The sequence below is a fragment of the Lottia gigantea genome (genome assembly GCF_000327385.1).
Source record: "Lottia gigantea unplaced genomic scaffold LOTGIsca_88, whole genome shotgun sequence".
Lineage (NCBI taxonomy): Eukaryota > Metazoa > Mollusca > Gastropoda > Lottiidae > Lottia > Lottia gigantea.
Genome location: NW_008710892.1, coordinates 828,957 through 851,237, shown reverse-complemented (window position 1 = coordinate 851,237; position 22,281 = coordinate 828,957). Strand labels below are relative to the sequence as shown.

Sequence of the window (22,281 nt, the reverse complement as noted above, 5' to 3'; positions counted from 1 at the left end):
ATAATACAATCAAATCGCTGTATTTATAATCTTACATGATACAATAAAGATGGCTATTTCAGTCAAGGTATAAGACAAAGTTCGTAATAGATTGAAATTGTGAAGACGAGGCATGAAGATCTATTATTTATCTTTTGGACTATCTTTGGCCATCGGCGTATAACCCCCTCTCATCCCTTTATCACTAATAGATAGAACCATTGTTCACTTTATACAAATAGCTCATGTATCTCAGCCGTGTATATATGTGTATACATTATTTACTAGATCATTCTACACTCTCGATTTACAAGTCTTTACGTTTCGTCTACCAGTTCCAATAAAGGATTTCCAAACAGAAAATTTCCAACGCCATCTTCTTTTTCATTGGTTAAAAATTCAAACCACAGATCTTTAAATTTTTGACGGTCAATCTTCTGACCATTTTTCTGGAAAGTAAAAAAATTGTTGTCGGCTTCATTGTGTAAATGTACACGCAAAAGAGTAAGCATGTCTTGTGCATGGCATCGTCCGTCTGATTAGCCCAATCAGGAACAGAAAAGTAAAACTCCGTTTCGTTTCATTTTATATTCATGTAGATATTTCAAATTACGACCAAATGACGATGAAGTATAATTAGAATACCACAGATTAGAGAAATAAGAGCTGACTACATAGCACCAAAATGTGTCTCATATGAAAGCTCAGTATCATACATTGTATGATATTTTACCCAACCATCTAAATCCTTATCCTGTGCCACACCCACCTCTACCGGGATTGATACTTACGGTATTATTGACTATAGATAAAAATGTTTCTTCACAGCGATCCGTTGATAAACCGAAAGCTTTCATAAATCTACTGTATTCTTCTTTATCGAGACTTTCATCTCCTTTAAAAATAGAATAATTATATGCGTTTAGAATAAAAGTCATTTCAACGACGTCCTTATCAACGATCATCTATCGACGACGTTATTATCAACAATGTCGTTATCGACGACGTCATTATTATCAATGTAGTTACCGACCACGTCATTATTATCAATGTAGTTACCGACCACGTCATTATTATCAACAATGTCGTTATGGACGACGTCATTATCATAAAAGTCATTATCAACGACGTTATTATCAACAATGTCGTTATCGACGACGTCATTATTATCATCAATGTCGCTGTCCACGACGTTATTACTATCAATATAGTTATAGCCAATGTTATTATCATCATAAATAGGTATTATCACTGGAAAACTAATGGAATATTACCTTTATAATCCATGTTATCGAAAATAAGATCTATAAATTCATTATGCCACTGATAATCTGTTAATCCGTCTTCTGAAACTTCAGGCCAGCCTCGAACTGATCTCGCCGACTTTACAAAATCACTCCAATAGGCCAACCATTCTGGAACATTCAACTGAAAAAAAAAATCCGAATTATCGAGCCACCAGGTTTTTTGGTAGAGAATAAATATGCAAATAGCTGGTCTATTTTGTAGCAAGTTGTTAAGATCGTGTGCAGAGGTATTTATCTAGGTAAATTGATTACAGTCATTACAGGTTGATAGGTCAAAGTAATTTGGCCTCATGGTCGTAGTACTATATGTCACAAGGTAGATTTTCTCTGAAAAGGCTCACAGCGAACCATTGCAGCAATTGGGAAATTGAAAATGAACAAACTTCAGCTTACATGTTGTTGTAAAGGATTTTTTCTGTAGTGTCGAGAACTTTTCATTAAACCTGACCATATACTTCCTATTCTCGTCTGTAATTTACGATTCTCTTCTGATGCTGGTCGCAAATTTCTTAAATCTGACATCCGCTAAGAAAAATATAGAAATTAATGAATGAATGAACTTAGTCTTAAAACCAATTTTATGAACAACAGGGGAGATAAATACATACTGAAATTAGACATAATTAATAATACGAAAATGGATTGATTCCATAAATAGGCCTAAATGAATTGATTTGATTGAATAAATTGTTCAAAGAAGGAATCGACAGAGGAACGAACCAATGAAAGCTCTACAAATAGGAACCTTAATGCAAACAAGAATTGTCATTCATGTTTAAATTTCCGAAAAGATGGCGAAATGTTAGACAAGGGAGATAACTCTAAATAACAAATTAAATCAGACCACAATAAACTATGATTTCCACACTTACCTTTTGTAACTCTTTAAAATCTTGTCTTGATAAATTCTTGTCATGCATTGTGTCTGAAATTAGCAAAAAATACATTTGTTTCAGAATAGGTAGAACTTTCTGTGGGAAAGGACCCAGAGGATCATGTTTTTCGAGAATAAGGCCTTATGTTGTCTGAAAATGCACTGAAAATACGTGACCTTATTATAATTCTTGGTAGGATGATCTTCATAGTATAACATAAAAACTCCTAAACCTGTTAAAATCTCAGATATCATATATTATTAGGATAAGGTGACAAAACGTGGCTCATTATTTCTGTTATTTTCTCACCTTGTCATGTCTAATCTTATATTATAATACAAAAGAATTTTTTTGTTTGAGTGAATCGAGGGCGATCTTATTACTTTATTACCTAAATTGGTTCAAATCATCTTATACGACAAACATCTTAAATCTTAAAGATATTGAAATGATATTTTCTACTCTCTTGTTAGTATTTTGTTAGTATCTTTTGTTAGTATTTTGGAGAGACTAATTGGTTCACTTGCACAAAGCAGATTTATTGTTTGACATCTATGGTTCCAGAAAAAAATGCAACGCAACAAAAAAAGAAAACTTTCTGCAACTTTTGGCAATTTCGGAAGTTAAAACAGTTTGCATAAACAAGAAAACAAAAGGTGAAAATGAGACAGTTGACATTCATTTCATGTAGTTGTGTGCATTTTCAGTACAAAGAATACCAGTTGACAACAATGGCAGATGATGTTGCAGATATTTCACAGTGGACAGTTTGAACAAACCCAAAATTGAAGAGTGAAAATGATACATTTGAGATTTGACAATCGGGAGAGTTTTCACAATGTACCATCAAAAAATACCAACTGAAACCTGTGAGCTATACAGTAAAGGGGTTTGTTTGACTAGTCAAGAACAATAACTCTTAGTTTCACTATAGTTACAATACACCCTCAATTCAAATACTCAGTTAAATAAATGTTTTATTAATTATTCTACTCCATATAGTCCAAAACACTGAACACAGTGATTGATGAATGGTTCAACACTCATATTTTGTTTTGGGGTTCGGATTGTAAAGAATTCGTTTTGGGGTTCGGATACGAATATGTCAATAATTTAATGAGGGTTTAGAAATTGAATTTCTAATTAAGTACACAAATATCTATTCGAGATTTTAGAGCAAATTTCCCCGAAAAAAGCTATCGAGTGTTCCCTGTCGGTATGTGATTCGGATTACCCTAGGACAATGTAACAAGAACTATTTATTCAGAGTTAGAAGGGTATAATGTGAAATAATTGGCGATTCAAGTCGGATTTTACCCCACTTTATAACAGATTGAATGTTGATGTCCAGTCTAATTGTCAGGTACGAGATGGCTGGAGGAAAGAATGACCAATGTTTGTCCGTTGATCTTCTCGAAGTTCTGACTCGAATTACGATGATTACACTTTTACCTTTCGGTGCGTATACCAGACGTCAAAACCACAAAGGAGATGGACGAGGAGAGAGTGTGCCCTACACGGCGTCCAGGTTTTGGAGTGTTACGTCCGACTATTCTGCATCGTCGATTACCCAGCTGAAGAAAATGAGTTTTATGTCCTACTTTCGGACGACATTCGGCAAGTTTCGGCATATTCCGAGACTGTCACGATGGACAGTTTGAAAAGGCGACAAAAGAAAATAAAAAGTTTAAGAATGGGCAGCATGTTTAGTATAAAAGTAACCTTTGTGTCCAGATATTTGTCGACTATAGGTAAATAACAGGGAATCCCCACACCCTCATAGCTTCTATTTACACAGGCGGTAAGATCAAAGAGTTGATGTGTCGGCAAGTTATAAGGATGAGGACAGGTACATTGACCACCTGTAATTGACTTTTGAATAAGAATAAGGTGTAAATCGGGTGAATTTATCTGGTGAAGACTGGGTCGAAAAGTACTAGTCATCAAATGGAATTGACTTATTAATTATGTATCTAGAAAAAGACCTAGGGGGAGGGGGGGGGGGGGGTGCCAAAAAAAGAGGTGTCTCTCCAAATCGAGAGAGGAAGGGCCAAGGCCCCTTGAGGTCATGGGTATGCCAGAGGCCCACAGAAGCGATCGGATTGAATTTTGAGCATTTAGAGGCTTTAATTTCCACTTCGAATGGAACCCCCTCCCCCCCTAAATACACTACTCTTCCCTGCCATTGAGCTTTCGTTTGAAATGATAATCCTAATAGTTCGTCACTGTCAAAATGTTTAATATTATTGTTAGTAATATTGATATAAATGTCATATATAATCATACAATGTAGTAAAATATTAACTCACAGTGGGGGGACGGGGAGAGAGGTGTGGGGTGTCAATCTTAATCTTATTGTATGTCAAAAACTGTGTGACGTGGGTCCAGCAACGAAACGTAAAAAGGTAGTGCAATATATTAAATATCAACTTAGACCTACAATTGAATACTGTCAATACAACGTTTCGTTAAGATCCGGTAAAATAAGTAGAATAACAAATTATGTAACGTTGGTAACTGTATTCTCTTGATATTTTATTGGTGGTATTTTCATCAGAAACTGTATAATAATTAAACTAAAGTAGTCATTATGTTATAATAATTATATATAGAGTAATTAATCATAATTAACATGGCGCTAATTAGTTATTATCAAATCACAAGAATAATGCCAAAAACAAACTTCATAAATACACAATGTTACAGATACTTCACAGTGGTGGAGCCAGGTGTACGTCCGAGGAGGGGGGGGGGGGGGCGAAATATCGGAGATTGCCCAAATTTCTAACCTAGTTATAAGATTTTTGCTTTCAGGGCTGCAAGGGAGGGGGGTGGGGGGGCTCCTCATCTGGATAGCATATTGAAATCCATATCACAAAAGTCTATTATTTCATCAGTTTTAAAAAAACGTAAAACTCCATTTCAGCTCAAACATTGCCAACTGAAAAGCATGTTGAAGACCATATCGTAAGCAATAACTCTTTATATATCGTCCGTTTAACAAGACGTAAATCTTCAATCGATTTAAACCAATCTAGGTCGACCCTTATCAGTTGAAGAGAGTAGGAAGTCAATAAATCTCTCAAACCCCAATGTCTAGGGATATTAAACAATATCTTAGTGGTCTATTTGAACGATCATAATAAATACCTTCATATCTGTCACTTTTATTAGAAGTCATATAGTGATATATCTAGAGCAGGTATCATGGACATACGACAAATCGTCGCCTAAAATTATCTTCTCTGTCCACCCAACTGCCCCGCCCATGGACATTGAGGCATTTTACCTCACTCTCTCTCAGAAATTGACTTTAAGACCACAAAAGAAGGTTTTAAATTGAAGACCGTCGCCTAATATTTTATTTACTACAACTGCCCCACCCATGGACAATCCATGTCCTTGCCCCACCCTCGGATAATCTTGACTCATATTACTAAGAGGGGGGCATCTAAATTAGCTTAAGATACCAACCGCAAATATTTTGAATTGAAGAAATGGCTTCACCTTCAGTTTGATTTATTTTAACCTAAACTACAGCAATCCAAGCATTATCTTCACAATGTCAAGTTATTACAAATTTCGTCTTATACCATGACTGCAATAGCTACCTTTTTGTATAATAGAAGTTTGTGAATGCAACGATTTGACTGGATTATACGAGTGGGAATACAGCCAATCAGAACCCTCGACAGACAGATTGTGAAGTTTTTCAACTGAGGTCTCTGATTGTCTATATTTTCTAGCGTACAATTCAATCAAATCACTTCCATGATACAAGAAAGGGTTGTATTGCAGTCAATGTATAGGACGAAGTTCCTAATATCTTGACATTGCGATGATTGTAGTACTATAGCAATAAGGATAACATGGTATGTTCCCAACCTTAGTTTCTCGTTTAGCTTGCAGTGTTCAATGAAGAAAATTTGGTAAGGAAAGCCATGATATCCTACTACCCGAGATATCAGACAACAAATTATAATAGAATACTAATAATCCCAAGCAACGGATTATAGATATCTTTTATCACAACTAAATTCTTTACCAACTACACCATATCATGTATCCACCAAAACAAACAACGAAATTCATCAAATATTTAAAAAACCATTAGAATTTAGGACACACGTAGATTTAGATTTACTCTTTATCATAGTCAATATTTCGATTTCATGATATTTTTGTGAAAAACGGATATATATTATAATGATTTATGAAAATTAATCGTTTGAATACATGTATAGTCAAACTAGCCTCTTGATTAATATTCTTTTATTCGCCAGATAGAGAGAGGAAAGGCATGTTCACCCTTTCAAATCGCCTGATGCCACTCTCAGACATAGTTTCTCAACTTGGAGAGTACACATAAAATAATAATATATGGTTTTTTTTGTATATTTATCAACCAAAATTTGCATATCAAAACCCGAATACCGGAAAAGTTACGTGTGTAAACAGATATAAGTATTACATAAGTGACCAAATATACAAATATGTTTAAAATCCACTGGTTACATTTTAGGTGCATTTGTTATGTCAACATCAAATTTTACAAATTAGTATAAAATATTTAGAAAATGACACATTCTGTTCTGATGTATATTGATAACAATGGGTTTGTGAATATAAATTGTTGTTGTACACGTAACAGTGTTAAAACGAAGACGAAGAAAATTTCTGTTGTTCTGTTCTAAGACATGAATAAGCCGAACAATAGCTTACCATAGCTTGAAATTTCATTAACAATTAAGTTGTTCCGATGGAATTGCCTATTGTATAATCCATATTTTGGCTCATGTTTTCATAATTTCACCCCTAAACGAAGCGAAAAAGGAACGAAATATGACTTTTCTATGAAATATAATTGTCTTACCATATAAAAGATTGAAAATATATTCCTGTTTCCTGGTTAAATATCCTCCTAAACGGTTTGGCGACCGTGGCACTGGATTTCCCGCCATTTTAACACAGCAGACGACTACTTCTGCTCAGCTTTTTCCTCGCCCTGTGACAGGGAAACTGTTTATAACCCTTGACCTCGTGAAAATGACACTAGTTATGCGAAGTTGACGACTAGTAATATTTGTTTTATCGCTTTCCCTGAATTTGACACAGTTTTTAGTCCATGTGTCCAGTTAGTCCGAGAACCCATGCTATCACATACCACTGACGATACACATCTGAACATCAGATGGAGTTTTGCGTCCTACAGTCGTGCACCGAGAGGCCATATTGAAATGTTAAACGTTCTTGCCTTAATTTTACTTAATGAAGAAATAAGGAAGAGCACCATAGGGGGTCAGTCTAAATTTAAATCCACTTCATACGCCTTGAGAGTTATAAAACGAGAAGCAGTTACACTCTTATCCACCCATTCCATTGGCTGAGAGATCACTGCCACCGGAAGCTAATAGATTTTCAACCACTAATGCCACTACCACTAAACTCAGCTGATTAACGGGTGCTTATGCTCTGCTTTCTAGCAAAACTTGCACTGGGTCGTCCGCCTGAGTAGGACGTAAAACTCCATTCATCTCGGATTAAGTTATAGTGATAAGGTGGAATCCAGCCAAATCGACCACCTTTAATCCAGGACAATAGAACAAATAATAACAATAGGTTTATCAACGAGATCAATTGTTGGTCGCACGTCCTTGTTGCCTCTGGTATTTAACAGTCAGTTTATATAAACTAGTAACAAATTCACTGGCCTTTAGGTTTATTTTTGTATATTTATGGTATTGAGTGAAGCTGATGCATCCATGAACAAGTGGGGTCCAGATCTGTAACATAGTGCTTATAGCTATAGATGCTTACCTTAATTACCAGTAATGTTATATAATTGTGGAAGAAGATGGGGTATAGGAAGCATCTAATCTGCTGCTTGGAGCTAAGGATATCTTGCCCACTTTCTGGAACGCGGTGTATTTCTAGTACTTTTCTTTTACTCTTATTGTTATATATTTATGGAAGTAAGTGAAGAGAACATAATGCTTCAGACTACAGGACAGGGGTTCTATAGGTTCGAATCATGTCTGATGCTGTTTAGAGCGACGGATATCTTGCCTATTACAGAACATGTACCATATCGATGCTTGCCTGTATTACCAGTAATGTGAGGATAGTCTAGCTGTGCCCTCATCCTCCTGTAAGCACCCCCTTACTTTAATATAATGTTGTAGTGAGTGAAGATGGCGTATATGTAAGAAGCGTGTCCTATGGTAGTGATAGAAGCCCACATAAATAGTATAATGAACATGGATTCTATACGTTCTGATACTGTTTACAGCGACGGATATCTTGCTTGGGTTACTATAGTAGTGGTTCTAACCATTCTCACGATGGCCAAGGGGGAAGAACTGAGGATAGTCTAGCGGTGCCCCCGCCCTCATCCTCCTGTCAGCACCCCTTACCTTAAAGAACTACCCCTTGGATAACTTTACTACATTAGGGCATGCAATATCTTTAATTCACCCCCGAATAAATCTTTCAAATAAGTTCTTTTGGCATAGTAAATGTAAAGAAGAAAGCAAAATGTTTTTTTGAAACTGTTTATTGAAAATTCGACATCTTCATACTTACCACGTGTAGTTAAATGAAACGATTGGGTAATTGAAAACACAAGGGGGTATCTCAAGAGCACGAACTCTGTCTACCATCACACATCTCTATTCTATCAAGAAGCATCGTGTCCAAATCACACCCCCATTCGCCATACTTCCACCTTAATAAGACCATTTCAAACCCGTATTCGTGATACGATGATCAAGAAGCAACTCCATTCCATCAGCACACCTATGATCTACCGACATACATGACTATACTATTAATAGTTCTGAAGCACTGGATAAGCCTTTCTCTACCTTTCAGGTTTCCTTTCTCTCAATTTTGACAAGCAGAACTAACTTTCGACTACAACAGAGCCATTCTATAGTATTCACCTATCCTAGAGTTTCTCATCACCCGATCTACCTCAAATAACGATTCTTTTTCAAAACACACTGTGTAACTAATGTGCTATATTGAGTGGTCAACCAGATCTCAGACCTCCATTCTTGCACTTCCGCAAATCACACTGATAAAATATTGCATGCCATGCTGACGCTCCAAACATCTACTTGACACCCCTTGACCCTGTAGTGAACTCTTCCACACATGCATACTTGTAACAAATATGAAACTATATATGTTTGATTGGAAGAGCTCATTTGTAAAATTAGGGATGTTTATGTTGTCTATCAAAATACATCAAGCCATGTATGCATCATGCCTACAGCTCTCCTCTTGAGTTGCATTTCATGGAATTACCTCAGGCTATTTTTGAAGCTTAACACACGTAGAGTGCTTTCTATTTCACACAATTTCAGCAACATGCTGGCAGCTACCTATCAGAACCATACCATTGCTTCCATTCAGCAAGTCCATAACACCCCAATCTGATTAAAATATGAATCTGGATGTTTAGTGTAATATCAGGTTGTTATGATCTTACTAAATTTTTATTTATTTCCTGTTTTAGATTAGAAAATAATAAATCACACACTATTTCTGTTCCATATATTCATTGTCGAACAAGTGGAGTAACCTTTGAAATAAAAACCCATGAAACGCAACATCCACATTCCTATTATAATCAGATTGAAACACTCCCCAATATCAGTCTGGATAATTATTTCATTCCCTTCAGCATATGTTTAAAATCATTTATGAAAGGAGTGACATTGGTAATGAAATTTCCTAAATAAAATCTTTTACTATTGGTTTTTAAAGCTTCGTTAGATAAATGTCGGGACCACAAAACCAAATACCGAGAACTCCCTAATTCTTTTATTTAATTTTTAAATAAGATTACTGATTTATTTTGATCAAAATATTTTAAAAAAGATTTTAAAAAATCTAGTTAATGTCATTTTCACAGAAAAAATATAGACTTTAATAATAGCACACGATAGAGATAGATACCATTTGGTGTTAGACAAACCACAACCACGTTTCATTCCTCCATTCATTTCATTTGTCTGTCACTCGTCCATCCATTCATTCATTCTTTCTGTCTATCTATAGCCGTACGATGACTGTCCATACATATCCTCCCCATAGCTAGCATTGTTACCATGGTGACCATAGCGTTCTGCAAAAACAGTTTTTATTAGATATTTGCATGCAGAGAAGCTAAACATATGAAAAGGGAAAAATATGGATTAGGCCTAATAAAATTTATGGAGACCTGTTGTTTACTTTCATGAACAAAAAGTGGTATACAATGTTCAAAAATTTCTGCATTTTAATTTCGAAAATTAAATGGGGTCCCAGTAAAATATTACTCTCATATTTCCCCAAATTTGTAGTGAACTCTTCCACACATGCATACTTTCAATCAATATGATACTTATACGTACGATAGGATGAGCTCATTTTAAATTTAAGGGTGTTTAGCCATGTTTTAATCGACCAATTCATCAGTATTCAAAATGGGACTTTCGAAATTCCCTCACCCATTACCTCGGCACAACACTCCCTTAATACAACTCAAAGGAGGGCCACCTGAGCCACCTCCACCCCACTTTCTTAGCTTTCAAAACTTTACTCCACTCTATTCAAGCCCACATCAATCTGCGTTCAATTTCCCAAAAACCACTCTTCTTTCAAACAAAAACATAATCTTACAACTACCATTTTATTTCTCTTGTTAATTTTTTAAACAGGAAATGTTAAGAAAAACTGAATTCTCAAAAAAAAGGGACAAAAACTAATGAATATGTTTCTGCTTGTTTCACTAAACCACAAAAGTCGTTTTCAAACATGATTTTTCGATGCGTGTAAACACATATTCACTATGATTGACTAAAAATTAACTGTCATCTTCGTAAAACCAAGATGGCCACACTTCTTTCGCGCACTGTCTCGTATCAATAACAAATTTTTAACAGACTTAGACTTTGTAAAATTAAACAAGAAATTGTAACTTTTCTAAAATTATTGAGCTTTATAATTACATTTGAAAATTTTTTATAATAGCTTATATTTCTAAATTCAAAACATTCACTTGGATAGAAAATATTTTTGCTAATTCTTAAACACTAACAGTTTAAGCTCAATCTATTAGCTTTTGAGTTATGCAAATTTATTAGTTTTTATTATCTAATTTCTTGTTTAAAATTCCCCTGTCCAAAATCTGGAAATACACCCATCTTACAAACTAAATAACAGCGACATCTTTAAAACAAACAGAATAACAACAAATAGCACAATAATGTTCATTCCTTCATTCAACTAATAGAATCTCTTCACCCGCCATTCTTCTGTTACCATGGTTACAGACATCCTCATTAACTCCACGCACCACTTCTAGTATGACCCCCTCCCCACCCCCCATACTGACCTTGTGTAGGTTGGGTCTGAGCCGATTGGGCATCTCCTGCACCCCATCCTCCTAAAAAATTTGAAGCCCCAGGATTCGGGGCGGTATAGTTGTTAGGATTGCCAGGGGTAGGGCTTGTTGCTATGGGTTGTCCACCATTTGAATCTGATGCCATGGCCCCTCCCCATTGCTGCCCTCCCTGTCCGCTGAGGACTGCTTGTGCCGCAGCCAACATCGCAGAATTGAGTAAATTCATGTTGACATTATTTGGAAGTTGGGGTTGCTCCATGCCCCCTTGTTTGCCTATATTTTGCCCCGGACGAGAATGAGGAGATGCCTGATTAAACCCACCTTGCCCACCGTATCCTGGGTTATAATTTGAATGACTGGTATTAAAACCACCGCCTCCAGAACTCCCACTTCCTCCTCGACGATCTGGTTTGTCGAAGTTTTTCGGTGCTGCGCTGCTGACGTGAACGCTGGTTCCCTTGATGATGTGATCTTCACCATACATACTCTGAGCTACTGCAGGATCAGCAAACGTACAAAAAGCGAAAGCTCGGAATGGCTTTGGAATGAACACATCGACAACTTCACCGAATTTACTGAAATAGCTTCTCAAATCTTCTGCTGTTATATCTTCACTGCATCTGCCAATGAAAATCTTTCGATTCATTAGATGCTGAGATCCTTCCTGGAATAGATATCAAAACAATTTCAAGTCATGATCAAACAATTAATAGTGTCAAAAAAGGACATAAACCCATCAACTATGTCTGCCTTTGTCAACTGTTATTGATTTCAAACAGTCAACAGTTCATATAAGATTTGTTATCCGAAAGTCTAATGGTTACAAGTAATGTTACTGTAATCTTATTATCAAATCCATTGGGATTGGCTTGTCAACTCAGCATATCTCTTGGAGAGTTCACATAGCATCTATTCTGAATATTGCTTATTTGGAATCAAAGTTTGGCAATTCAACAACCTTTTCAAAGATTATCAACAACTATCAGTGATAATTTTTAGGTATCATACCTTAGAATTGGGTATAGTAACGTCACACCATCTACCATCTATCAAATGTCTCTGTGAAATACATTTCTTTTGAGCCTCATAATCTGAAAATCTGACGAATCCGAAACCTTTCGAGCCACCTGTTTTAGGGTCACGTTTCACCTGAAGGACAAAACAAACTTATGATTTCATGATATTTTCAGTTATAGCAATACATCAGAGCTTTTATTGCCTTTATACATTTAAGAATTAAAAATATGCTTTAGTAGTTGTACTTGAAATTCACTCTCTTTATTAACTGAATCAAATTAGAATAGAAAATGAAAAGAGTTAAAATGTTACATTTCCAATAGTATTTGAAATACAACCCCCTGTCCAAACCAGAGCCATGATTAATTTATTTGTTAAATATGACTAATACCTGAACTAGTATCAATTCACCAAAAGACGAGAAATATTTCCTCATATCATCTTCCGTTGTTTTCCAGGGGAGACCCAGAACGATAAGATCGCTACATTTAGCCTGGTCTAGTCGTTTAGTTTTAGCTGCCGGGTTCTCTTGACCTTCATCACCTTTTCTTTTATTCTCTGCAACAGAAAAATCATACATTCAGATAGGGAGAAACAGCCATTTTTATTATAAGGACAATAACTTATGTGTAAGTGCATTCTGTCAAATAACTCAACATTGATCTTTCCCTGACTAATCAAAGCTCCTGTAACCACCATTTGTGCCCAGTACTGCGAAGAAAGATGACAAAAATACAAGAAATTTAATCATCAACTTTGTGGCTTTTAGGAAAATGAAACTAATCCCAAGTTTATACGACCAATTAATCAGTGTTGTCGGCGGACATTGTCTTAAACAGAGTTATACCCCTTCGTTTACAGTTCCATTCTTCATAATATTTAATAATGCTTACAAACCTGCTTTTGGAAAAACGCAAACGTAAAGTTGCATTCCCCAAGAACCCTCTGGAGGATGCAATCGTCCTTCTACCAATCGAATACCACGAAATGTTCCGGTTTCTGGATTCCTGTACTTCAAGCCGCAAGTAGCTGGAAATTGGGCGGATAGAGTCGACAATAACAATGTTCCATCTGGTTCACTCGGGATTTCAATAGGTTCGTCATTTTCGTCCTCAACAACTTGAATATATTCGCTCATTGTGTATGCCGTTGACACTGAAATAAAATGAAATCTAATCTAAGAAATTTGATGTTTGTTTTCGTTCATTCACGCAAGGAAGATAAAAATGGCGGAATATCGCAGCGCCACCTTGTCACAAAAAAAAATCTCGTAATGATCTATGGGAGGTAACTCTGTTTTTTTTATTTCAATTGATACAGACAACAAATAAATATATGACATTATTATAAGCTACTTTCCTAGGGGTAATTGGGTGTTGTTAGGTGGTTTTATTACGCCCAAGACTTTGCATTCATGACGGTCGACAATGCTTTGTTAATTGCTACAAAGAGACAGACTTCAGAGACGACAGGCAATACGTATATACATTCGTTTTATTCATAAAATAATCAATTCTTGCAATAAAATAATTCAATCATTGATGGTAACAATGGTTAGTGAGAGTCAATATAGGTACTAAAATAGCGAAGAAATAATGCCCCCCCCCCAAAAAAAAAAAAATTGGAATAGGATCAGCTTTAGATGTTCAATCAAGTATACAATATAATTATAAGGATATATTATCTCTATGTATATGGAACATTGATATAGATAGCTTTATCAGGTCATTAAGTTAATTAGTTTTTGAATCGGTTTGGGTGGGTTAACCCTGATAGAACAATAGAATGTTAAATGTAATAGAATATGGCAATATGTAACCAATAGTAACACAGTAACAACAGAGTTTGTTTCACATTTAAGAAAAATGCAAATTTCAAACTACAAAATGGTCAAATTTAAAAAAAAAAATCGGGGTCGAACAGATATGAATGTCTGCTTACCTTAGCCTGAATATGTAAAATTTCAAAATATTTCTTTGGAGTAAAAGAATCTGAGACAAATTTAACAACACTGTCTTAAAAATATATATTCCTAGCTTCGTGACATAAGCTCGGGAATTTTATTCAAATATACACCCAACACCAATGAGGAAACTTTAAACAGTTTATTTTGAGCAATTATTTTGACAACACATGAAACCAATTTAAAACCAATGCAAGAACATTGGTGTTAAAATTATCAGATAGGCATACAGTCGGCTTCATTAGAGACTGAAGCATCGGTAGACTGATTTTTCGTTTAATTCTCGCCTGTTTAAATTGAGCTTAAATATTATGGTGTTCTGTAGTTCGAAACAAGTAAAATGACTTTATTAACTGCTTCAAGTGGGTACAAGACAAAAATATCATATACTATAGAGTACAAGAGTTTTTATTCACATTGAGTCAAGGGTGGATTGAGACTAGAGTAACATAATCTCTTCTTAGACTTATTAAGTTAGTCCGAGTATCTTATAATATGCTGGAAGTCAAGCGTTAAAATGCAAAACTGTATAGTTGAGTGGAAAATTTCAAGATACTAGTATGGCAGGGAAAATTGAAACAGAATTTTTAACATTCGTGAGAAGTCTCTCGTGTAATACCAGGCGTGACGTCACAAAGCCCGTACAGCAAACCTGGTGACGTTTGATGGTAACATAGAAATTTCCGAGGGCCAAAAAGAAAGGTTTTTTTTACCATCTCCACTGGCTAGAAGCTAGAAATCCTTTTCAATTTAGTAGAATGTGATTCTTATGCCACGTCAACTTAATTTACCCAATTCACAACAAGTTTCTTTCATATGGTATTTCATTTTTTTCTGGTGGCCAAAAAACAATCAGGTTGATTACGCTTCTGGTACAAACTTCATCAAGCGACATTGTTTCGGACTATAACCAGCATGTCGTGTCTCTTCATATCTTGAGCGATAATCTTCTGACTATTGTTCACGTCGATTGACTTGGGTATCGAATTACCAACTTAACGACAAGCCGGATTAATTACTGTACAGGTATATCGATACACAAATTACTTTATTTGTTGACACGTTACCTTGGTGAAGGAGTCGCCGTGGTGTATGGGCTATATATTGGACCACTTGGCGTCCACCAATATCAGAACCGAACTATCTGTTTTACGGACTACAACTCGTTCAATACCTAACACTACAACATGCGTGAGATCGTTCATATGCAAGCTGGCCAATGCGGTAACCAAATTGGTGCCAAGGTAAGAATTCGTTTTCAAATATCATTTGGTTGATTTCAATAAAATTAAACATTTTTTTTCAAATTATAGACAAATCAGGCCCGCGAACTTAAAAAAAAAAAACAATTGGCCGCAAATGTGGATTTACTTTGAGAAATTACTATACTTCCGATAAAATTGTGATTCTTTATGACAGAATTGATAGTATGATTTTTTTTGGTGAAACTGGGTCTTGCAAATGAAACGATTTATAATCAGATTTGCTGTTTTATGTTCCAATTTAGAACCAGAAAACAGCCGTAATGAGACCACAGTATGTTTCAGATTTTGTTTTTTGTCCAATGAATGGTTTAAAACCTGCGATTAAGTTTGAAAAGTAAAAATATTTTAATTAAATATTCTTGTAAATATTCTTACAGTTCTGGGAAGTGATCTCTGATGAACATGGTATTGACCCAACTGGAACTTACCATGGTGATTCTGATCTTCAGTTGGAGAGAATAAACGTCTACTACAATGAGGCTACAGGTTCGTACAAGGATTTGAATGCAACTGTCCCTTTAAGACTTCAGATACTGTTATATTTGGTCTCGCGATTCAAGAACTCGTCATTGCTATCAAAAAACGGGTCCTATATTTGATTGGTTAAAAGTAACGTCATTAGAACAGCACTGTGGTAGAAAACTTGCCAGATTATAATGGAGACGCAAAAAAATCAGTAAAAAGAAAATGAAAAAAATCTGACGCTATTCTCAAGATTTCATCAATATCCCCATAAGTGTTCAAAAATTCTATTTTAGTATCATTTTCTTTCCAGGTGGTAAATATGTACCTCGAGCTGTTCTGGTTGATTTGGAGCCAGGTACCATGGACTCTGTCCGATCTGGTCCTTTCGGTCAAATCTTCCGACCAGATAACTTTGTTTTCGGACAATCTGGTGCTGGTAACAACTGGGCCAAAGGTCACTACACAGAAGGTGCAGAATTAGTAGATTCAGTTTTGGACGTTGTCCGAAAGGAATCTGAAAGTTGTGATTGCCTTCAAGGATTCCAACTTACCCACTCTCTTGGTGGTGGAACTGGTTCTGGTATGGGAACTCTCCTCATCTCCAAAATCAGAGAAGAATATCCAGACAGAATTATGAACACTTTCTCAGTTGTACCTTCTCCAAAGGTAAGAACAAGTATACCATTTCATAACTCGAAAGAATCGGAAACCGGTTTCAACCCGCTTTTTTATATCGCAGAATTGTGATTTTAAAACCCATCTGTTGACTGAAATTTTAGATCAGCACACTAAGTGTGATTGACACATTAAACGCTAAGTATTTAAGTGCTTCAGGTTTGAATCTCCCCTAAAGAAACAAACACATTAGTGTTACCGACTGAAGGACTATACTTTCTAATAGGAAATTATTGCCTAGGCTATTCGTCATTTAGGTCACGCTTTAAAATGCACGTGTATAAACCAGTTTCTGGTTCTGTATTTAATTTTGGTATTTTTCTTTTTCAGGTCTCCGACACAGTTGTGGAACCCTACAACGCCACCCTCTCAGTTCATCAACTGGTAGAAAATACAGATGAAACTTACTGTATTGATAATGAAGCTCTATACGATATCTGCTTCAGAACCTTGAAACTCACCACACCAACCTACGGTGATCTCAACCATCTGGTATCAGCCACCATGTCCGGAGTGACCACCTGTCTCCGATTCCCTGGTCAACTCAATGCTGACTTGAGGAAGCTGGCTGTCAACATGGTTCCCTTCCCACGTCTTCATTTCTTCATGCCTGGATTTGCTCCCTTGACTTCCAGAGGTTCCCAACAATACAGAGCCTTGACTGTTCCTGAACTTACTCAACAGATGTTCGATGCCAAGAACATGATGGCTGCCTGTGACCCACGACATGGTAGATACCTGACAGTAGCTGCTATGTTCAGAGGTCGTATGTCCATGAAAGAGGTGGATGAACAGATGTTGAATGTTCAGAATAAGAACAGCAGCTACTTTGTTGAATGGATTCCCAACAACGTGAAGACAGCTGTCTGTGACATTCCACCAAGAGGTCTGAAGATGTCTTCAACCTTTATTGGAAACAGCACAGCCATCCAAGAACTGTTTAAACGAGTCTCTGAACAGTTCACTGCTATGTTCAGAAGAAAGGCTTTCCTCCATTGGTATACTGGTGAAGGTATGGATGAGATGGAATTTACTGAAGCTGAATCCAACATGAATGATCTGGTATCTGAATATCAACAGTACCAGGATGCTACTGCTGAAGAGGAAGGAGAATTCAACGAAGAGGAAGAGGAAGAAGAAGCCGCTTAAACCCCCCGAATCAACGAATCAGCCAGCTCTGCATCGATCATCACCTCCAGTTTACTCTACGCACACAGAATCTTAAATTACCTCCCTTTCTATGTGTCTCAATGCATTGCAGGATTTTCATGGGCCGTAATAATTTATTGCAGGATTTTCATGGGCCGTAATAATTTATTGCATAGTGACCATGGACATCCTCAAATGTTTTGATTTGCCTAGTTTTTTTGACCCATCAGCGCCCAGATCCAAGTTTTCTGTGATAACCCCCATTTTTCCAGATTTACGCAGTATTATTATTTCGATTTTGATAACATTGTGAACGTGATGTCAATAAAGATTTCCAAACAAAATTTTATTCTTATTTTCAAATTAAATTAAAAAACCATTTCATATGATTTTCCAAGTAGAGTAAACACCGTTTCATAAAGTAGAGTTGACATAGCAAGCATCTGATTGAGAATTAAAAAACATATTTCTATGAACACGATAGAATGAAAATGAATGAAATCTTTTTAGTCCAAGAGTTTCTAAACTTTGAATATTTTTTAGGTTAGATTTTAAAGTCTTTCTGGGGGGAAAGTCCGGAAAGATGTGCCACTCTGTCAGTAACTGTCGAATTTGTGGTACCATTCCGTCCTGAATAATATTTTGTATGACCTCCCACTCGCCTCCTTCCACGTCAAATTTTAACACATCGATTACTCTCTGAAAATATGAAAAATATTAGAATTACAGCCAATGATGTTGCGGCGCCAACCTCTCGAGACTGTGGTTACAAATCGGGAGCAGATCGACTTATCGGGTGGGCAACTCTCGCAGTTGAGATTGAAAATACAGCAGCTATGTAGAAGATTATAGGAAATACTCAGATGAAAGTTTTGAGAAAATAGAATTGATTTTGTGCATTCTGACATATTAAGGACAAAATTGTATAAAACTCATATTCTTGAATTTGTTAAAAACAATTGGAGTGCTATTGGGATGAAAAAAAACATTTTAATAGGGGGCTTGCTTTCGCTAAATTGGAGCTAAACTCAGGGGCAGACAATCAACGTTTATATATTATATACATGTATAGAATACAACCTTCTCGTGATTCAACTGTTTCATGATGGATTTCAGAGTTCGAACTTTCCACTTCTGAGGTTTATTAACAAATTCATCAAATCTTGGTACAAAACCATCCTCATCTTTATAACTTAGCCCAAGATTTTTAAAATACACTCCTTCACTATGTTGATGATCATCCAAACCCATACTGAAAATTCAAAGGTTACTAATCTTTATCTGTAATTACCGCCTGTGCTATGGGTATGGGTAAATTGGGCAATTATGATTGAAAACCGGAGCGACTTTCGGAAGCAGAGGCAGAGGCAGAGGCATCAGAATTTCTCTTCTTTGGATAATTCGAACCCACGGCAACTAATCGTCTATCAGACTCGCTACCGACCGAGCTATTCCACTGCCACAAAAAGACATTGTCCCTACCAAACGTCATGAAAAAAACCTTTGAAAGCAAGTGTTTGTATGTGAGATAGTGACGTCGAAGCATAATAAAGTTTATTAAAGCCACCTTCGCAGCATTGTCCAGGTGTTAAACTTAAACATTCTTACCTGGGATCAAATGAATAGACCTCACAACCATATTTAGCCATTCCTTCATCAAACGAAAAATCATAAGCGATCCTACATCAAATAATAAGTAAGGTGAATATAGACTAGATTCTCTGAGAGAGATGCCAAATTGACCGGCAGAGTAACAGAGTGGCAGCACAAACAAAACGACATTTCTTAACCCAAAACAATCATGAAGAAGTGCTTAATTCTTGTCGTCAGAATGTCAACGCGTTGCTCTAATGTACAAACGTCCAAATAATTGCTTTAGATTTAACAGCAGAAAAGCTTAGAGCTCAAAACTCTGTTATCAGTTAATTGTATCATCTTTAGCAGGATTTAAGCTCGGTACCACAGTATCGCTGTCAATCGAACTGACGTACGGATATTTTACAGAAAGAAATCTTAATTTACACACCCGAATGAATACACCAAGCATGGCTTTTTAGGAATATATCTTTCATCCAAACAAACTTTCCAGTTCCCTACATATCTCGTCTCTTTACAGATATAAGTCAAAGGTTTGTCCATTTCTCTGAAAGAATACAAATTTCTCATCACACGGTAATTTGAAAACTACTCACAATAGTGGGGGACCATTGTGACAGGCAATCTATTGCTATCTTTATTGCACCTCTCCCCCCAAATTTTACATTTTTTATACCCCTTCAAAAGTGAAATTAACTATAATAATCGCTACCGGTACCTTTCAAAGAGACAAATATACTGCCACCACGATTCATTGGGCAGTTTTTCTACATCGATATCTGTAAAAAGGACAAACCATCAAGATAAAAACAATTTTCAGAGATCACAAAATGACCGTGTGCGTGGAAATTTCAAAAGAAATTGATTTCGGTTACAATAGATGTTCCACTAGGTTCAGTGGCGGAGCCAGGTTGACGTCCGAGAGGGGGCAAACATGTGAAGTTGCCCGAATTTCTAACCTAGTTCTGAGAGTCATGTTCGAAAAACTTGCATTTGGGGCTACGAGGGGGGTTAGGGGGTGAAAGGGGTTGACCCTTTGGCTCCGCCACTGAATAGGTTCGACTATGACAAGGGCGGTCACTGGTCACAGCGATTTGATCCTCGGGCTATTTAGCGTCACATCCGACGTTAGATTTCGTAAGTTATAAAAATAACTTAATTCAAGTTCAATTAAACGGTAGTGCTGGAAATAAAGTCGTCCACTTACCCTTACTTAAAAGTTGACAAAGATCCACCCCAGCAGGAAGAGATTCAATCAAGTATAACTTGACAGAAACATATATCAGACATGCAAAAAGAAAATACAGTAAGAATCTTGTCCGCTGTAACGATGAGAGTTTTGTCCATGTTCTACAGACGTTGTATCTTGTAAAGACCATATTTTCTTTTCCATTTCCTGTTGGATGCATCTTGAGAAATTTCTGAGGAACTAATTTGAATCAATTTTCAGTTTTTCCTTAATGTCTTGGCATATGTGCTTTTGACTCTAGCCTAATGTAATCCCAGTCAAACCTTGTCCTTAGCCTACACCACTACTCCGATATTCGGCAGATAGATGCAATATCTACAGAAAAAAGCCTTAGCTTCGCAACACAGACCCTGCACCTTCCTCGCTACGGTTCTAATTTGCCGTTTCCTCTTTCGGTTTTAATGTAGCCTAACTCCAAACTGCCCTTAGCCCCAGCCTACCATATGTTCTACGTTTTCTAATATCGCACCTTAATGCAGCATTTACAGAAAAATATCACTTCTGAACTTAGACCCTGAACCTTCTTCCATACAGAGTGGATCCGTTTCTCGTCCACCACTCAAATAGGTCTAGATGTCCAGAGTGGTATTTAACACACCAGAAAGTGTCAATGTTGTTTTTCACACTTCATTAATGCCTTGTAATTTACAAAAACTGTTACCGTGGTGACAAAATTCAAGTGTTTTATTTTGATTTCGTAATAGTGTCACAATAATATGCACTGTTAGGCCTTTTCTGCGTAGTGTGCAGATAATCAATCACCACACAAACAAGGAATAATTGATGAATCTTTATTTATATGAATTATGAATGACTGAGGTAAAAAGCTGTCACAAAAATACAGAATATCATGCCCGGCTTTGTATGACAAGTACAGACATATCTAGAAGAAATCCTACTTCCGGTTGAATGTAATTGTGCAATGTAATAATTACTAAATATAGAGAATTCAGGAAGGCATATGGCATACACATATCCCCTACAAAACAAAGGTATTACAGGTATTGACTTACACTGTGGGTATGCCAAAACCTTGTAGTAATCACTTACTGGAGGAACATCGCCTATAGAAAACTATAGTCAATAAGCAGTGCCGCTCGACTCTACTTAGCAACCCGCTTGACTCTACGTAGCAACCCGTTCGATCAATTCCATGTCAATTGTAGCCGAGATGCGCAATCTAACGCACTCTTTGTGTTTAAACAACGCGCATGGGCAGTTGAAACCAAATTGGCAGCTTTCATGAAAAGCGGATTTTCTTTTTTTTTTTGTAAATCGATTGAAAGATTTTGACGATGAGTTGTTGAATTTGAACAATTCTATGATATTATGTGAACTCAAACATCAATT

At 36.4% G+C, this 22,281-nt stretch overlaps 4 protein-coding genes across 4 annotated transcripts; 1 reads left to right on the top strand and 3 right to left on the bottom strand.

The window, feature by feature from the left end:
• Positions 1-258: 258 nt before the first annotated feature.
• Positions 259-7,122, bottom strand: LOTGIDRAFT_236865 (hypothetical protein; the record flags this gene model as incomplete). The annotated part of the gene is made up of 6 exons (XM_009068025.1): positions 259-428; positions 771-874; positions 1,254-1,407; positions 1,680-1,811; positions 2,159-2,211; positions 7,035-7,122. 6 exons carry the CDS (start codon positions 7,120-7,122, stop codon positions 297-299), a joined length of 663 nt encoding a protein of 220 aa, XP_009066273.1. The 3' UTR covers positions 259-296.
• A 2,851-nt stretch (positions 7,123-9,973) lies between these two features.
• Positions 9,974-15,472, bottom strand: LOTGIDRAFT_236864 (hypothetical protein). The gene is made up of 6 exons (XM_009068024.1): positions 15,246-15,472; positions 13,467-13,724; positions 12,961-13,127; positions 12,561-12,701; positions 11,874-12,216; positions 9,974-10,292 (listed from the first exon to the last, which is right to left on the bottom strand). Exons 2-6 carry the CDS (start codon positions 13,705-13,707, stop codon positions 10,216-10,218), a joined length of 969 nt encoding a protein of 322 aa, XP_009066272.1. The 5' UTR covers positions 13,708-13,724; positions 15,246-15,472; the 3' UTR covers positions 9,974-10,215.
• A 197-nt stretch (positions 15,473-15,669) lies between these two features.
• LOTGIDRAFT_223078 (hypothetical protein) lies at positions 15,670-18,426 on the top strand. Its single transcript, XM_009068023.1, has 4 exons — positions 15,670-15,776; positions 16,175-16,283; positions 16,573-16,928; positions 17,268-18,426. Exons 1-4 carry the CDS (start codon positions 15,720-15,722, stop codon positions 18,084-18,086), a joined length of 1,341 nt encoding a protein of 446 aa, XP_009066271.1. The 5' UTR covers positions 15,670-15,719; the 3' UTR covers positions 18,087-18,426.
• Positions 18,421-21,390, bottom strand: LOTGIDRAFT_236861 (hypothetical protein). The gene is made up of 6 exons (XM_009068022.1): positions 20,890-21,390; positions 20,401-20,461; positions 20,113-20,229; positions 19,695-19,766; positions 19,167-19,338; positions 18,421-18,785 (listed from the first exon to the last, which is right to left on the bottom strand). Exons 1-6 carry the CDS (start codon positions 21,089-21,091, stop codon positions 18,501-18,503), a joined length of 909 nt encoding a protein of 302 aa, XP_009066270.1. The 5' UTR covers positions 21,092-21,390; the 3' UTR covers positions 18,421-18,500.
• Between the last annotated feature and the right edge of the window lie 891 nt (positions 21,391-22,281).

What these genes read in the sequence shown, in the direction of transcription:
- LOTGIDRAFT_236864 (XM_009068024.1), bottom strand. Translation starts at nt 13,707, where the DNA reads ATGAGCGAATATATTCAAGTTGTTGAGGACGAAAATGACGAACCTATT. An exon ending in TTGCGTTTTTCCAAAAGCAG is followed by an intron (nt 13,128 to 13,466) that starts GTTTGTAAGCAT and finishes TTTCTGTTGCAG; the next exon opens with AGAATAAAAGAAAAGGTGAT. An exon ending in GTGAATTGATACTAGTTCAG is followed by an intron (nt 12,702 to 12,960) that starts GTATTAGTCATA and finishes TTTGTCCTTCAG; the next exon opens with GTGAAACGTGACCCTAAAAC.
- LOTGIDRAFT_223078 (XM_009068023.1), top strand. Translation starts at nt 15,720, where the DNA reads ATGCGTGAGATCGTTCATATGCAAGCTGGCCAATGCGGTAACCAAATT. An exon ending in CTACTACAATGAGGCTACAG is followed by an intron (nt 16,284 to 16,572) that starts GTTCGTACAAGG and finishes TTTTCTTTCCAG; the next exon opens with GTGGTAAATATGTACCTCGA. An exon ending in CAGTTGTACCTTCTCCAAAG is followed by an intron (nt 16,929 to 17,267) that starts GTAAGAACAAGT and finishes TTTCTTTTTCAG; the next exon opens with GTCTCCGACACAGTTGTGGA.
- LOTGIDRAFT_236861 (XM_009068022.1), bottom strand. Translation starts at nt 21,091, where the DNA reads ATGCATCCAACAGGAAATGGAAAAGAAAATATGGTCTTTACAAGATAC. An exon ending in TTGTCAACTTTTAAGTAAGG is followed by an intron (nt 20,462 to 20,889) that starts GTAAGTGGACGA and finishes TCCTTTTTACAG; the next exon opens with ATATCGATGTAGAAAAACTG. An exon ending in TATATTTGTCTCTTTGAAAG is followed by an intron (nt 20,230 to 20,400) that starts GTACCGGTAGCG and finishes GTATTCTTTCAG; the next exon opens with AGAAATGGACAAACCTTTGA.